Below are 15,604 nucleotides of genomic sequence, written 5' to 3' on the forward strand. Positions count from 1 at the left end.
CCGGCTCCATGTTCATGTCCGTTCTGTAAAGGCTCAACTAACCGCAGATGGTCGAGGCCACGCTCAAATGTAACTTTACGTTTTCCTCTGAAGTCTCGAGAAAAGCGTCCCAAACTTCAAAGGGCTCATTATTCCGCGGGTGAGTAACGTAACGCATCTGCCGCTGTAGCACGAGGCTAAAGAAGGCGCTGTACAGTTGAATCGTTGGTTATAAACGCTTTACTTAGACGCGGCTCGAGGTGATCACTGTTTTCCAAAACGTTGGCCTCTTGTCTGTTTTGATTCTGAACAAAAGGATTGGCCCAGTCACGGTTTGGAGTGATCAGACTGTCCCGGGACAGCTCTGCGTGAGGTAAAGCAAAGCCCAAAGCTGCACTGTGGTTTCGGGTCCGCAATCTGTCTGTTACCATGGAGATGTTATTCATGGTTTCAACTTCCTGTTTGCTGGCAACATTTTTCCACCTTCCACCGTTCAAAAGATATAACATGTAGTTTTAAGATAAGATAAGATAATCCTTTATTTTCCACACATGGGGAAATTTCATTGTTGCAACGCAGGTAGATAAGATACAGAGGAAAAGGACAGATAACTTATAGAAAGATTGAAAAGGGATTAGTTGATTAGTTGAAAAGGGGTTAGTTGAAAAAGGGAAGTTGAAAAGGGGTTTTCGATTGTTAATTGCTATGGCAACGATCCTAATTTTTCATAATTCTGAAACGAATAAGCTGCTTTGCCTGGAATGTCCCACAGTGTGGCATTACACAGCTCTATATCACTTTAAGTTTTGATAGAAGAAAATACAATGAAAAACCTGCATTCTTACTGGGAGCAGGCTCGCCTTTTCACAGGTCTGACCGGTAAGTCTCCATGGAGATAGATAAGATGAACGTCAAAGCAGTAAAATGTGAAGCAGGCGGCTGACTCTCCCCCAGTAAAGTTACACAGTGCACCTTTAAACGGAGGACATTTAAGACTACATGGTTATTACGCTTTTTTTGTACCCACTTCCTAATGTACCGTGTTCGTGAAGTCTGTTGAACAACTTTCAGGAAAAAATACATTTCGTTTTAGGTTTCTTAACTGTTTTGTTGTTTGAGTTGCCAAGTTGGTAAATTATCACGCCAATTTCCTCTTGGATCGGTTCGTTTTTTGTATCGGGGAAGACGTCTCACAGTTTCACGACCATTTACCCAACACTGTCCTGTAAAAGTGAAGATTACTGTGAATTGGTGATGAAATGAATACAGGTTTAGCTCGTCTATTGATACATCATTTTTAGCCCCCTTTCCTCCTCTTTTCCAGCCCACACACATTGATGAACTTATGTCTGTGCGATCATCGGCCATGAGTGTCCTTCCTCCCATCAGACGAGACCGCGTCATCGCTCAGCTCCCTCAGGTGACGCTCCTTACGTCACATCCGCCTCGTGTCTCTGGACCTGAGCTCACTTCTGTCTGTTCTTGTGTCAGTGTTTCAGGACAGAGGCCGCGCTCCACGCCAAAGAGGATTTCCACAGCAAAGTGAAGACGGCGTGTCAGGAGCAGCGCACCGGGACTGTGGGGTGAGCACAGCCGAGGACTTAAAATATGATGCAAATATAACGAGTTGGGTCATTGAAATAGTAATAACGTTCACGAGCAATGGAACAATTTGTAAATATCATCGCCAAGTAACTTTCTTTATGTCATTTTGAATTAATTTCTGTTTATCGTTATAATTATTAATATACACTCACTCACTCACACAAAGAACCTGTATCTCTTTATTTTGACACTTGATTAGTTCATTTTAGACAAATATTCAACCACTTACTTAAAGGTACAGAATGTAACATTTTAGCCAAAAACACACCGAAACAAAATCATGGTTGTTTTCATTTTATTTCGATGTTTTATTGCACTAAAAATGTGTTTAATAATGTTGTCCTTACTGTGAGCGAACCTGCACCTCCACAAACCTGACTCGTCCTGTTTGTTTCCATGGAGATGTTGTTCCGTCAGCCATAATAATCCGCAGTGTGACATCAAACTTATCCGCCTCCGTTGAGAATGTTCGGGCACATAGGGTTTCTGTCGCCATGGGATTATGCAGAACATTTTGCATTTGAACAATTTTTTGTCTTTTTTTCCCCCTCTCAGCAGATTTAAAATTTCAAAGGTCATCGTCGTGGGAGATCTCGCTGTGGGTAAAACCTGTCTGATTAATAGGTAAGCAGGAGGAAGAGTTTATGAATGAATAACCGTATAGTCAATTTTAACCAATCTGAATGTATCTAACCCTTTTTTTAACATCATAATGACAGTATTTATGCCTTTTTTAATCTACCGTATTTTCCGGACTATAAATTGCACCTTTTTTCATAGTTCTGGCCAGGGTGCGACTTATACTTATATTTATACTCATATACTTATACTCCAGAGCGACTTATATGTGATGTTATTTGTTATTTTCACACTTGCAACTGCATTTCATACTCTAGTGCAACTAATATATGTTTTTTTCTTCTCTATTATGCATTTTTTAGCTGATGCAACTTATAGTCCGAAAAATACGATAGTTACATTTTAAAGGTGAAATGACTAGATACAAAAAAAAAAAAAAAATCCATATTATGCAGCATTTCCTTTGTTTTTTATGTAGATTTTGCAAAGACACGTTTGACAAGAACTACAAAGCGACAATCGGCGTCGACTTTGAGATGGAACGGTTCGAGGTGCTGGGCGTCCCATTTAGCCTACAGCTGTCAGTAAAAGACATTTTATCTCAATAGTCAATCGTTTAACTCAGTTTGCCTGAGTCTGTTGTTGTTTTTTCCCTCTCACAGATGGGACACTGCAGGTCAAGAGAGGTTCAAGTGCATCGCCTCGACGTATTACAGAGGCGCCCAAAGTAAGCGCAGGGCGTGAAAAACACAAAACACATTAAAGGGATGTCCAGATGATTCGGTTAATCGATAATTGTGATGATTCAGGCCACAATATAATCGTTAGAACCCAAAAAATATAACTGGGACAATTTTAGAAGCAACATTGGGTCATTTACAATCAATCTATGGTCCAAAAATAGACTCAAATGTAAAGTACTTTTTCATCTGGCAGTTTTTGTCACATACACTTTATTTTTTCAGAATTCACAGTTGTTTGGCCATAATCGTTCAATTGTGATGTTTTTTTATGACAATTATCACTCCACTAAAATGATATATTGTGACATCCTTACCACATTATATATACGATACACATTAACTGCATTATAATAGTATTCTTTTGAGTTTGAGTGTAAGCGGATAAACAGAAATGTACACAAAATGAAAAAAAGAAGCGTTGAATAGATTTATTATTTATTTGGATATTTTGAATAATTACTTTCCCATAAATAACCAATAAATACACGTTGGGCCACATTGTTTTTGCTTTCCTTCAAGAACCTGGTACCTTTTAATAAACAATTCGGTCCGTGCATAATAACCACATAAACTTAAGTTACTTCTGCATGCATTGGTTCATTTTTTGGTTCGTCTTTTTTTTTAATTGTACATTTGTTTTGCTCATTATTCAATTTTCAAAAAGCATACCGTATTTTCCGTACTATAAGTCGCACCTTTTTTCATAGATTTGGCCGGGGTGCGACTTATACTTATATACTTATACTCCGGAGCGACTTATATGCAATATTATTTGTTATTTTCACACTTACAACCACATTTCATTCTCCAGTGCGACTTATATATGTTTTTTTCTTCTCTATTATGCATTTTTTGGCTTTTGCGACTTATACTCCGGTGCGACTTATAGTCCAGAAAATACGGTAATCCTTTTAACAGACAGAATATGTGCTCTTGTTGCAGTCGTAATAATCGTGTTCGACTTGACCGACGTTGCCTCGTTGGGTCATACAAGGTGAGACTTTTTTTGTTCACTTTTTTCCCCTTGTACCACGATAATACTGTGTTTATCCGAGCGCCGTTGACAATATTCAAAAAACAAATGTTCACAGACAGTGGTTGGAAGACGCGTTAAAGGAGAATGACCCCACCGCTGTCCAGCTCTTCATTGTGGGGACAAAGAAAGACCTGAGTGTGAGTTTACACACAGGAGCACATGGACTTTACAAGAGAACCGTTTTGGGCTTGATGCCAGTTAACACAAAGCCTTTTACGTCCCGGCTCAACCCTCAGGAATGCGCGGCTTCCTCTCGCCGTAAATAAACCCCCCAAAATATTCGTAAAACTGCATCCCACCGGACGGGCATGGCGAATCGGGTTCATTTTATTGTGTCTTTTCTCATCGTAACCTCTTGTCTCTTTGCAGTCGCCGGCCCAGTACACTCAAATCGAACAAGACGCCCTTAAGATTGCGCAGGAGATGAGCGCCGAGTATTGGGCCGTTTCCTCATTTACAGGTGGGTCGGGGGAGAAAAGGGGCTTCGAGAACGTCAAGTGCAATGTTAAACGCCATTTATTGAAAACCGACTGTTTTCAATGTACAGTACACATTTCCCAACCTTTCTTACATTTTACGTTCTAATGTATAGTTTTGTACAATCAGCGATTTTGACAATATGTTATGTACAATGTCCTCCTTCAGAAACACCCTTATTCTTATAAAATTGACAGAACAGAAATATTCCAAGTATTTTAATTTGAAATTCTAGTATTCCAAAATAAATATACTGCAATCAGACGGCTAATCAGACCATATTTTAAATCACACTATATAATTGCTACTATGGAGTAAAAAAAGTGTTTGTTTTTCTCTCAAGGGGAGAATGTTAGAGAGTTCTTCTTTCGAGTGGCGTCCTTGGCGTTTGAGATGAACGTTCTTGCCGAGCTGGAGAAAAGTGGGACCAGGCAAATTGGAGATATCGTCCGTATGTATTTATACAATTACTCTCAGTGTCCAGTGCTGGCGAAGTACTCTGGCACGAACCTGACTGTGTCCCGTAAACCTTTTTGTAGGGATAAACAGCACCTCCAGTCATCTCTACAGCACATCGAAGAAGAAACAGAGCTGCTGCCAGTGATGCTGAGCAGAGGAGCTTCAATGGTACCAGAAGATTTGAGTCGGTGGAAAGGAAACGGTCTGAGCAACGAGCAGGAAGTCTGACTCAAATTCACTTTTTCCTTTGGCCCTTGGTTTCTTCCATGAGCTGTGGGTTTTTGTGGTCTTGGCCTGTTTTTCTCTATTTAAATGACCCTTCATGCAATTGCACAGTATATAAGAATAGCTTCTCTGCCTAAAACTGACTATGGATTATTAGCTGCTATGGATTAGATCTGTAACATTTATTACACAATAATATGCTGCTGAGGTTAGTGCACCATTTCATCCATGTTATAACATTTTAGGATTGCAACGTGGTCCTTTTTTACTTACATTACATTTCAACTTCCACAGTTAATTATTACAGTTTGGGATTGTTGATACTTAAAAGGGAAGTTTGTCCCTCGTTATTTAAAAAAATGTCGATGCCAGTGACAGTGTTACATTTATGTGTTTTAAATAAAATATTTCTGTACAAAAAGTATTATTTTTTTAGTTTACAATATTCATAGGTCATTTCTTTTTCACTATTTAAAACATCTTGAAAGAGTTGAGGTATTTCTGGTCTATTTGGCTTTGGAGTTCCTCAGGAATACAGTGAGAGAATTTGTAATTTTTCTTAATCCACTTTCCTCCTTCGGTATTTTCAATCGCCACAGCTGCGACACCTACAGCAAAAGCAAAAATAAAATACACTAAAATGACAGTTATCATTGGACGTGTTACGGTGTGGTTACACTGACCCACTACAGTGGCACCTAATCTTTCCACCAGCTGAATCGCAGCCTTCATGGTTCCTCCAGTTTCTATCCATTGATCCACTAACATCACTCTGACACCTGAAACAACATCAGGATGGGGTCAACTCGTTTGTTTGTCTTTACTGCAACATGCACTAGCGAGCACTAGAGAGCGCTGCGGCAGAGGGAATGAGAGGCAATGGAACAATAATTTGATGTTAAATGCATTCAAACACATGCAATGGGCACAATATGCAACTTGGAGTGTAACTGTTCTTTCTGTTAATCATTCACGGACCTCGAAGTGTGTGACATTTGTTCCAAACAAAGTCAGTATGACACAAATACCTCTTTTGTCTTTGAAAGCATCAAGTGGGTGCCTGCCTTAAACAATAGCAGCTGTGTACATTCTGAGAGAGCGCTCTGACATGGTGCAAAGGCTAAAGAAAAGTATAACCTGGTTTGAGGACATCCAGCCGCACTTCCATGGTCTTCTCTCTGCCTGAGTAGTCACTGTAGTTTTGACTTTGGGTCTCTACACACAAGTGTCCAGCTTTGCGAATTGCCAGAAAGCCTTTTCCCAGCGTTGTGGCCACACATGCACCTAAAACCCAAGCACATTTGTTTTTTTCTGCACTACATAATTTTCTACATGTGAGTGTGTTGGGAGCATAGCAGCAAGTGAGACTCTAAATTTAGAATGAGGGCTATGGGTTTGCAAGTCCTGAACTTTGCACTGTCCCTTTCAAACACCAGGAGACACAGTTTTCTTACCAAGAATGAACCCCATCGCATCAATCCCTGCAACAATGTCAATGCTGTCATCGTGGAATGGGCCAAGCAGTTCTTTGACACAGTCTGCAAGGGCCTGGACAGAAGAGATGAGAGTTATAGCATTTTCTACAGCCAACGCATGTCTTGTTTGGATGGGCGCTGTTTTTACCTGTGAGTTACAGTACAGTCTGGAAGGGTCAAGCCAGGCATAATCAGGTCCTTTTGTGTTTGGTGCCATGAGAGAAAGATACCATCCTTTAGGCCTGTCCGCTGGAACAGCCAAAATGTCCATTTGAAACAGTGCAGAGAGTACTTAACAAGACGGTATGGTTACTGTGAACAGCTGAGGCCGGGCACATGGGTCGAGTTGCTGGACAGAACTGTGGAGTGGGAGGGGGCTCAGTCTTACTTAATCTCACTGCAGGGTTTTCATTGGCATTAAAGAAATTAAATGATTAAATTAAACTGAATAATGACTTCATTTAAAAAAAAATATTGTATTGGTAAATGCTGCAAAAAGAATAGTGTAATTTTACCAGTGTAAAAAAACTTAATTATATACTTACCTAAAACTACATCAAGTATAACAAGTAGATTCCATACTGTGGGTCTGTCTAAACACTAACCCACTTTTTTCTCCCCTCAAAATGGCCTTAAAAATGTCTCTCTTTCTCCACCAGTTGTTAATAAGCAGTAATCTTACATAATTAAATAATTGAGTAGATTTGCTTTGGTAATTGTGCTTCTTTTTGAGTAGATGTTTAAACCTTTAGGCTTACTTGTACTTCATTACACTTTAAATCACAGCACAAAAGGCCTACCATAACCCCAAAGAATACACAGATTGCAGTTAAAACCAACAAAAATAGTCCAGGGTTGTATACAGGCAATACACATTTTAAGACGTATTTTTCATTCATACTTTGTACTTTTACTGAAGAACAAATCTGGCAGCAGTATGTGTACTTGTATGACCATGTAACTGCACTTTTACTTGAGTACAAATGTTCAGTAGACAAATAGTTTTTCCACCACTGGATATTAAATTACTGTGTTTTGACTCAACAGAGCACTGCTGTTTAAAGTCTGTTATCATATTCACAGTTGTATCAGATAAATCCACAATATCAATATCTCCAGGGCTCAAATCTCTCTTTCAAACAAACCAATGTGGGAAACCTCAGCCACGTTTGTCCCAGCTTCAAGCTGAGCCTTCACCTCATTCCAGTAACAATGGCACATTCTCACAATCTGGTCTTGCAGCAGTAAACTCAGTGAACTGGGTTACACAGTGCAACGGAAAACCTTTTAATAAGGAGCCATTTATATTCATGTGTGAGTCAATTTTGCTCTTTTGAGATCACTGGATGTATAACTGATGTTCACAGGGATGGAGATGAAAGCATGGACAATGTTGCACTCATAAATTTGAAAATGCCTCATGACGGCAGGGGGCGCCACTTTGTACTAACTTTTGGGGAAAATGCCTCTCATCAGCAAATTTACATTGATTGATGTTCAATTTCCCTTTTCAAATACATGAATAAATCGAACCCCTACAGCCACACTGATTAGTAATAACTTATAGAAAAATCTGAGCTTGAGAAGATTTTTCGTCCAGCCTAGTTTTGACAAATTATGGTAAACTACATGTGGTCCTTGGGCCAATTTTTGTTGGCCCTCAGTCTTCCTGCTTCATACGCCCAAATAACAAGACTGTGTGTAGACTGTGTATGTGTAACCAAGGCCTAAGAGTTCAGTCTGTGATCTAGATTATAGGCCTGAGCAAAAAAAATAAAAAATCTAAATCGCATGGTGCATCGGGTGATTTTGCATCATTTCGCTCCGCCTTCAACAATCGGATTTCAGTGCCTTGAGAAGGCCGGATCTCCGCCTCTAGAGCTCAAGTAAAGTCCAACCATGTGACTAAACATGGCATTAGAGGGCGCACCTCACCCGCACCCTTTAACTTTTTAACACCTGCTATTGGACGCATCACCGTTAAACAAATATTAAACACTAACACGTTTTAAGCATGATGTGTTTATAAATGTAATTGACCGATGGTCCAAATTCGGTGACATATTACTGTGACATGCAACTGGATGCTATGAAGTTATTCGATCCTCCTCGAATAGTGTCACAGTTCTCTCTCTCGGGCTCGTGCAGTCAGGGGCTGCTTGGTGCGATGTGATTGGCCAACCTTTTACCACATTCCACAATGAAAGAGTTCCCGCATTGTAATTTAGGTCATCAGTGATCTGTGTCTGTTTTGTGGCTCTTGAAAGAAGTCCAATGTCCTGCTTTGGCACAATCTCCCCCATGCTTGTTGCTAGGGGAAACGGCCCCACTCTTGAACCTCTCTTTGCGTGTTCCCAAGAGTAAATCTCACTTTTGGGGGGTGCAAGAGAAGAGGCAGTGGGTGTTGGGGTAACTAGCGGTCATCGCATCAGATATATGTTCCACACAGGCACCCATTATTAACCCCGGCCTTCTGGGGGTCTTGTGGTTTAGGGGCCCATGTGAACAAAGAAGGTGCCGAGCCGGCTAGTTACAAGGCGGTGGGCGGTGTTGAATATCGAGGTTAATTCACTGACTCCTCCCCATGACACGATTCTGTGTATTAATAATCGGACCATCGCGGCTTCCATTTAAAAGTGGGAGGGTTGCGTAGCGCGCGGGCCAAGAGGAACTGTCTCAGTCAGTGGTGCTGAAAGTGACACTGAACGCATTATGTGGTCGGTCCTACTCGTCTTCCTGTCCTCTCTGGACAGAAACTTGGTCAAAGGAGGCTTAGTGAGCAGCGCACTGGATGCAAAGAAACTGAACAAAGAAACGTTTTGCACCAAAGTTTCGTCCGTTGTAGGACATGTTCTTTATGAAGTATCCGACGGGGCAGAGGTGGTGCGCTCGCTGGTGTCATCAGCGGGCGCGCTCGTGGACTGCTCCATCAATGGCAATCTGGAGCAAGTGATGGCTTTTACGCGCGAGTGCAAGACTGGACAGCAAGATGTCATAGTGGAGCTGAAGGCTCACTCTTATGAACACAAAGATGAAGCCAGGCTGCGGTGCCAGCATTTCCAACAAAGGGAGAAACCCACGTCTGAGGACCAAGTGCATAGACGAGCCAAGCGAGGCTTCACTTATCCCGGGACGCTGTGGTGTGGAGCGGGGAACATGGCGGACAGTTACAACCAGCTAGGTACGGTATGATTACAATATTTGAATTAAAATAGGAATGCAATGTTTTTCTCACTGATTAGGCCAAACGGTCGTCTGAAATTCGCAGGTGAATTTGCAGAGACTGACAGCTGCTGTCGAACTCACGACCACTGTCCCCACGTCATCCACGCCTTTTCTTCCAACTATGGCTACACAAACTTCAAATGGCACTCCATCAGCCACTGCGACTGCGATGAAGCGTAAATACATGTTGTTTTATGAGAGAAAATTTAGACAATACAATGCATCATGTCAACTTACTGAAACATGTGCTGTGTGCAACACCATGCATTTTGCTCCAAAACAAGTGTAAACATGTTAGAGTAGTAAATCGTTCTGTGACATAAATAAATACAAATATATATATTTCTTATTTTGAGCAGGCTCAAATCTTGTCTGAGGAAAGTGAACGACACGTCTTCCAGAGTGGTTGGGCAAGCTTTCTTCAATGTGATTGAGGCTCCCTGCTTTAAATTTGCATATGAAGAGCAATGTGTTGAACGCCACTGGTATGGCTTGTAAGTAATACAGATTAAACCTCTCTTTAAAAGGATTTGCAACATACTTTTGTGGGATTACATGTAAACATTTACTGTGTGTCACAGGTGTAAACAGTTAGAGAAACGCCCCATCGCGGTGCTCAAAGATGCTGTCCCATACGACTTCGGAGGCATTGATGTCATTGATGAGCTGACCGTGGCTCCCTCCAGGAAAAAAGATTCCAATAAAAGTGGAGAGCAGGTGCAATCTGAGCCAACCTCACAGTCTCCAGTGTCAGGCTCCCAGACCAGCAGCCCTGAAGAGCCCTCCCTTAGAAACGTAATGACCGCGGCTGAGGACTTCATCAAAGTCCTGGCCACTGTGTCCACTTCACAGAGCTCCACAGCCGACTCTGACAAAGGCAATGCACCGAGTTCAGAAAAGAAGAAGAAAAAGACCTCACAAAAGAAAAAGAAAACAAAAAAGACCAAAGGAAAGGGTAGGAAGAAGAAGCAGAAACAGAAACAGGAGGCAGTGGTGAAAATGGAAGACAATGGTACGGTTCCTCTGACTGGTCCTAAAGAGGAGGGAGCCACAGGCCTGAGTAACTGTATCAGTCAGTCTCAGTTGCCTGAGCAGCCAGGTCGATCATCCAACACGGTGAGTGGGAACGAATATGAGCTGGAAGGCAACGAGGAAACATCCAATGAAGTCATGAAAGATGAACCAGCTCAGGACGAGGAGGTAATTACTGTTAGACCACTGACACCCGTCAGAAGAGAACCCGCAAAAATGGGTTTCCGCTCTACTGTGTCCGGCACAACGAGTTTACACAAAGCTAAAACTAAGTGGTTACGCAACAGACGGAGGAAAGTTAAAACTGTTCCTACATTTCAATTAAATACCACATCCGCAACACCAAAGCCCCAGGAACAAAGCATTGTGAGCACATCTGAAAAGCCACTCATTTTGAGCGTGAGTCCAATTGAAATTTATAAAGTCAAAAAGAACAGGTCAAAGTTGGGGAAAGACGGAGAGGAGAGGAAGAGAAGACTGAAAGTGGTGAACAAAAATGTAGAGGACAATATGAAAGAGGGCAATACACTTCTGACAATCGCGCCAGGGCAGCAGATTTTTCAAGAGGCAGAGGGAGGCAGGATCCACGTGGCGCCTCTTAGCCCATCATATAGTGCGCTAAAAAGGAAAAGGCACAGACCCAGGTCAAAAGAGAAAGGTGTCGCTCCGAAAAAGAGGAAAGGCCAGTCTCTTTTAAATGAACATTTCCCTCAAACCACGGTGGAAGAGTCTATTCTACAAACTCCGAGCGGGCCCCAGATCAGTCCCGTGATCCCCACTGCAACGAGTCGGTTAACGTACGACACCCAGACAACCACTACACGGCAGCTTTTTACTACAACAGACATGTCCTCTGTCAACACTAAAAGACCTCGGAACAAAAAACGTGGGAAATCGAGGAATAAATCCCAGTCCGCTGCTGTAAGAGAACCCAAACCAATGACAGTTACAATCCCCACTTCCAAACCAGCTGCTGTTTATTATGCGAGAATGAGATCTCGGTCCCCGCAACTCACAACGACCTCTGCCACCACCGCCCTCAGCCCTATGCAGTTAACCATTGAAAAAGCCAAAGAGCAATTTGAGAGAAAGAGAAAAAGTAAAGCAGCTTTGCTTTCGCAGCAGTAAACAATAGTAGGAAATGCATATGTATTAAGTGTGTGCAGAAGTCATTGTGATTTAACGTTTCAGAATGTACTGCTTTTCCTTGCATTTGTAGTGTTTTCCAACAATCATCGATTTCAGCACTGTATTCTTGTATGTCTATAATAAATGTGGAAATGCAACCAGTGACTCTGTTTTATGCAAATGAACCGCACACAAAAAAAAAAAACATTTAAAGAGATAAACGTAAAATAAGGTTATTACATATTTATGTCTCCTTATGCAATAGCTTTAAAGTTTAAAGCTGAGGACTAGTATTACTTAATCACTCAAGTAAGTACTGTCATCTGTAATTATATATTAATTCATGCTTTGTTACTGTTATTAGTGCATAAGCTCATTTGATACATATTAATCAAGCCAAGATAAGCCATTCCAACCCCATTGCTTGGTTTGAATAAGGGTTTAGCGCACACACCTGGGGTCACATTCTCGGCACAGATTAAGAGCTCACTTCTGGCCCTCAGCCCTGACCGCTCGGTGCCAAAGAGACGGCTGAAATCCTGAAGGTCAGCTGATTTCCACATGATTGCATGAAAAGACACTAATCAATAGAAGGCAAGGTGCATGGGTCGCCATTAGCACGACTTTGAACTGATTCAAGTGTTCCCTTCTTGATATATTGTGCTGCATCATGGGAACAGTGCAACAATGGAGACTTTCAGCCCATAATTTTTGGACAGAAATCAAGTTTTCAAAAGAGCTAAGTATTCACACATATTTCAAGCCATATCAGCAGAGGCGCTCACACAGTTGGGCGTGTGAACAAATCTCTTTTCACAGAGAATCAAGGAAGGGGGGATTTTCCATTGGCTCCATATCAACCTCTGTACAAGTGATTGAGTGGCTAATGCCCATATCCAGTAGGATCACTGGTGGGTTTATGATAATAGTTTCATCGCAAGATCATTCCTGAACAGTTTTCATGAAGCACATGGCATGAGTTCCCTTTGCATATTAGTTTAATTACAGTACAAAGTTTACAGTGCACCAACAACTCAATGTAACCATTGTTAGATAAACACGTTAACACTGATTATTGGCATATTTCACTCCTAAGCATCTTATATAACAATTCGAAACCGCAATCCATCCCTGATAGAAACTTCTCTAAACAGTGCGAGTTTATCAGAACAAAACTAAAAAAAAGGGGGATAAGGATTAAAATGAAACACAGATAAAAGATGAGATCAAAACAATCACAGGTCGTGAATGATTACTTATACTAAACAAGGAATTCTTAATGAGTCACAAGCCAGTTTACTGCTGTACCAATCTCACACTGGAAATCGTGCCTCGGGAAGGGCAAGTTAATACAAGTTGTAATAAACCCAACAATATTTGCACATTAAAATAAGCAGGTTGTTTATAATGCATCCATGCTCAAGCGTGGAAAAGCTTTGTTGTCCAGATGTCAATTGCAAATCCTAATGATCCGGCGTTTTCCTGGGTTGGTCATGTCCTTGTCAAAGATAAGATTGTTAGGGGACTATATATGCACTTTTGCGGAAGAAATGTAATTAATTTGACCACAAAGGGCACCAAGGTCGTCTGCATCCTACAGAAAAAAATATTCAATGACTCAACCAAGCTTAACAAATGTTATTGAAGGAAGGAAAAATCCACTAGACTCGAGCGACATTGATGTATTATGGTAGTGATACTAATTAGTTTGTGTTCAAGATGACCGCTCGTTTGACCTCGAGGTGTAAATCTGTGGCCTGCCTTTTGCCGTATAGAACCAGAACAGAACAGAATCCATTATAAACCACAGTATACACACCGTATGTTTAAGGATTTGATTAAGGAAATGAATGCATAAATGTTCAGATGACAGTCCCAGCAGGTTGGTATTTGAACTGAGCGCTGTAAGAATGGTCTATAAACATTGGAAATGCAGTGGGTGGTTTGGCACTCCAACTGAAACGGTTTTTCTATGACCTAACTGCTGTTACCATTTTATAAACCAGTTTCATTTTTGTGAGTGGGAAAAAACTTCTCACACTTCCACGATCGAGCGTTTCTATTGAAATTGTGTCGTACGTTTTAGGCTGGATTTTGTTTAGTTTACGTCAAGGACAACGTGTTACGGGTTATCTTTGTAAATAAATGACACTGTTAAGGCAGCAGAAAAACAGGACAGTCTCAAGGTGAAGTGGCGACATTAAACAAACATAAAGCTTTCGTTTTGTCTTTCTCAACTGTAGATGAAAAAACCCACAGCTCAAGGTTTCTTTACTTTGTGCAAATTTCAGCTCCCAGTTTGCGTATTGGAGTAATTGTCCAGCTATAAACGTGTGACGCTAAGATAAATGAAATAACACTGTAGTAAAGTAGATTTTAGAAGGTGCTTACCAGGATACTCTTTTTGATGTCCATATAGACAAATGAAAAAAGCTAAATGTTTAAACAGTTACATTTAAATATTGAAAATAGAGAGAGAAAAGAGTAGTGGTATTTCAGGGTTCTTTTTTAGATTCAGGCCACAGAGTACATAAAAAAAACAAGATAAATTAACCTAAAATGGCAGGGGTTATACATAATTAAATATATTGATTGAGTAAATTAAAATAGTGCATTTCGCAACAAATATCCAAACTCGTGACACACAAATGTTGAATCTTATCATTAGGGACATTGTTAGGGACTGGCTCTACAATTTTGCCATATTTACAGTATCTTTTGACTTAAACTTTTTTTTTTTGTTCTCTTTTCTGAACACAATCCTCTTTTTAGATTGAATAAGGGAGCAACAGTCTTAAGTTAATATGAAAAAGAGAAGAAGATGTCAAACTTTGTGCCAGTTTTTGTTTCATGGATTGTTCCCGTTATTGTATAGAGATCCATCCATCCATCCATTTTCTACCGCTTGTTCCCTTTCGGGGTCGCGGGTGACTGGAGCCTATCCCAGTGACTTCGGGCCTTAGGCGGGGTACATCCTGGACAGTGGCCAACTTGTCGCAGGGCCAACACAGAGACATAGACATTACAGACAGTTCACTCGGTGGGAGGAAGCCGGAGAACCCGGAGAGAACCCACGGTAACACGGGGAGGACATGCAAACTCCACCCATAAACCAGGTTAACAAATTTTCACTCTGACACTTACAGACCATTGAATTGACCTGTTCTCCAGCTCAGTTTAAACTATAGGGATTTTAAAATGTTGTTCTAAAATGTCATGTGTCATTTAGAAGAGGGTGAATCAGGGCAATGCACTTCCTTGATAAATGTGGACATTTGCACCTATAAACCTGAATAAACACATTAGAAACAGCATATAAATGATGATAATGCAGTTGGTGATCAAATACACAGCTATCTCGGAATATAAGATGGTACTAAAAGTAAACAAATTGATCATATTCAAGTGAGAAATTGTTAAAATATACAAAAAAAACAATACAGAATAAAGGGTATTTTTCTAGACACTACATAATTACCAATTTAAATTCAGTTATAGCAATGATGAAGATGAGAAGTATAGATTGATATAGATGTATACATTTGAGTGAATATTTATTATGACACTTTATGGAGCAGTCATTTATAAAACAGTTTAAAACACAATAGCAGCCTCTAGTGGTTAGTTTGTGCAGCACTAAA

At 40.7% G+C, this 15,604-nt stretch overlaps 3 protein-coding genes across 4 annotated transcripts; 2 read left to right on the forward strand and 1 right to left on the reverse strand.

The window, feature by feature from the left end:
- Positions 1–10: 10 nt before the first annotated feature.
- On the forward strand, positions 11–5,524 carry rab34a (RAB34, member RAS oncogene family a). Of its 2 annotated transcripts, none has more exons than XM_072464426.1 (11): positions 11–139; positions 1,304–1,399; positions 1,471–1,562; positions 2,140–2,208; positions 2,642–2,743; positions 2,826–2,890; positions 3,849–3,900; positions 3,998–4,079; positions 4,312–4,402; positions 4,763–4,870; positions 4,959–5,524. In XM_072464426.1, exons 2-11 carry the CDS (start codon positions 1,325–1,327, stop codon positions 5,021–5,023), a joined length of 801 nt encoding a protein of 266 aa, XP_072320527.1. In that variant the 5' UTR covers positions 11–139; positions 1,304–1,324; the 3' UTR covers positions 5,024–5,524. The 2 variants fall into 2 exon arrangements, with proteins under 2 accessions (XP_072320527.1, XP_072320528.1); XM_072464427.1 differs by having other exon boundaries at positions 12–139; positions 2,143–2,208.
- LOC140380470 (adenine phosphoribosyltransferase) lies at positions 4,760–6,927 on the reverse strand. The gene is made up of 5 exons (XM_072464428.1): positions 6,727–6,927; positions 6,558–6,651; positions 6,241–6,387; positions 5,787–5,882; positions 4,760–5,711 (listed from the first exon to the last, which is right to left on the reverse strand). The coding sequence occupies exons 1-5, from the start codon at positions 6,847–6,849 to the stop codon at positions 5,575–5,577; spliced, it is 597 nt and encodes a 198-aa protein (XP_072320529.1). The 5' UTR covers positions 6,850–6,927; the 3' UTR covers positions 4,760–5,574.
- A 2,258-nt stretch (positions 6,928–9,185) lies between these two features.
- On the forward strand, positions 9,186–12,121 carry proca1 (protein interacting with cyclin A1). The gene is made up of 4 exons (XM_072464429.1): positions 9,186–9,759; positions 9,847–9,979; positions 10,163–10,297; positions 10,385–12,121. The coding sequence occupies exons 1-4, from the start codon at positions 9,291–9,293 to the stop codon at positions 11,961–11,963; spliced, it is 2,316 nt and encodes a 771-aa protein (XP_072320530.1). The 5' UTR covers positions 9,186–9,290; the 3' UTR covers positions 11,964–12,121.
- The last annotated feature ends 3,483 nt before the right edge of the window (positions 12,122–15,604 follow it).

The sequence above is a fragment of the Eucyclogobius newberryi genome, unplaced genomic scaffold, assembly GCF_026437365.1.
Source record: "Eucyclogobius newberryi isolate DKJ021-1_F unplaced genomic scaffold, fEucNew1.0.hap1 SCAF_10, whole genome shotgun sequence".
NCBI lineage: Eukaryota > Metazoa > Chordata > Actinopteri > Gobiiformes > Gobiidae > Eucyclogobius > Eucyclogobius newberryi.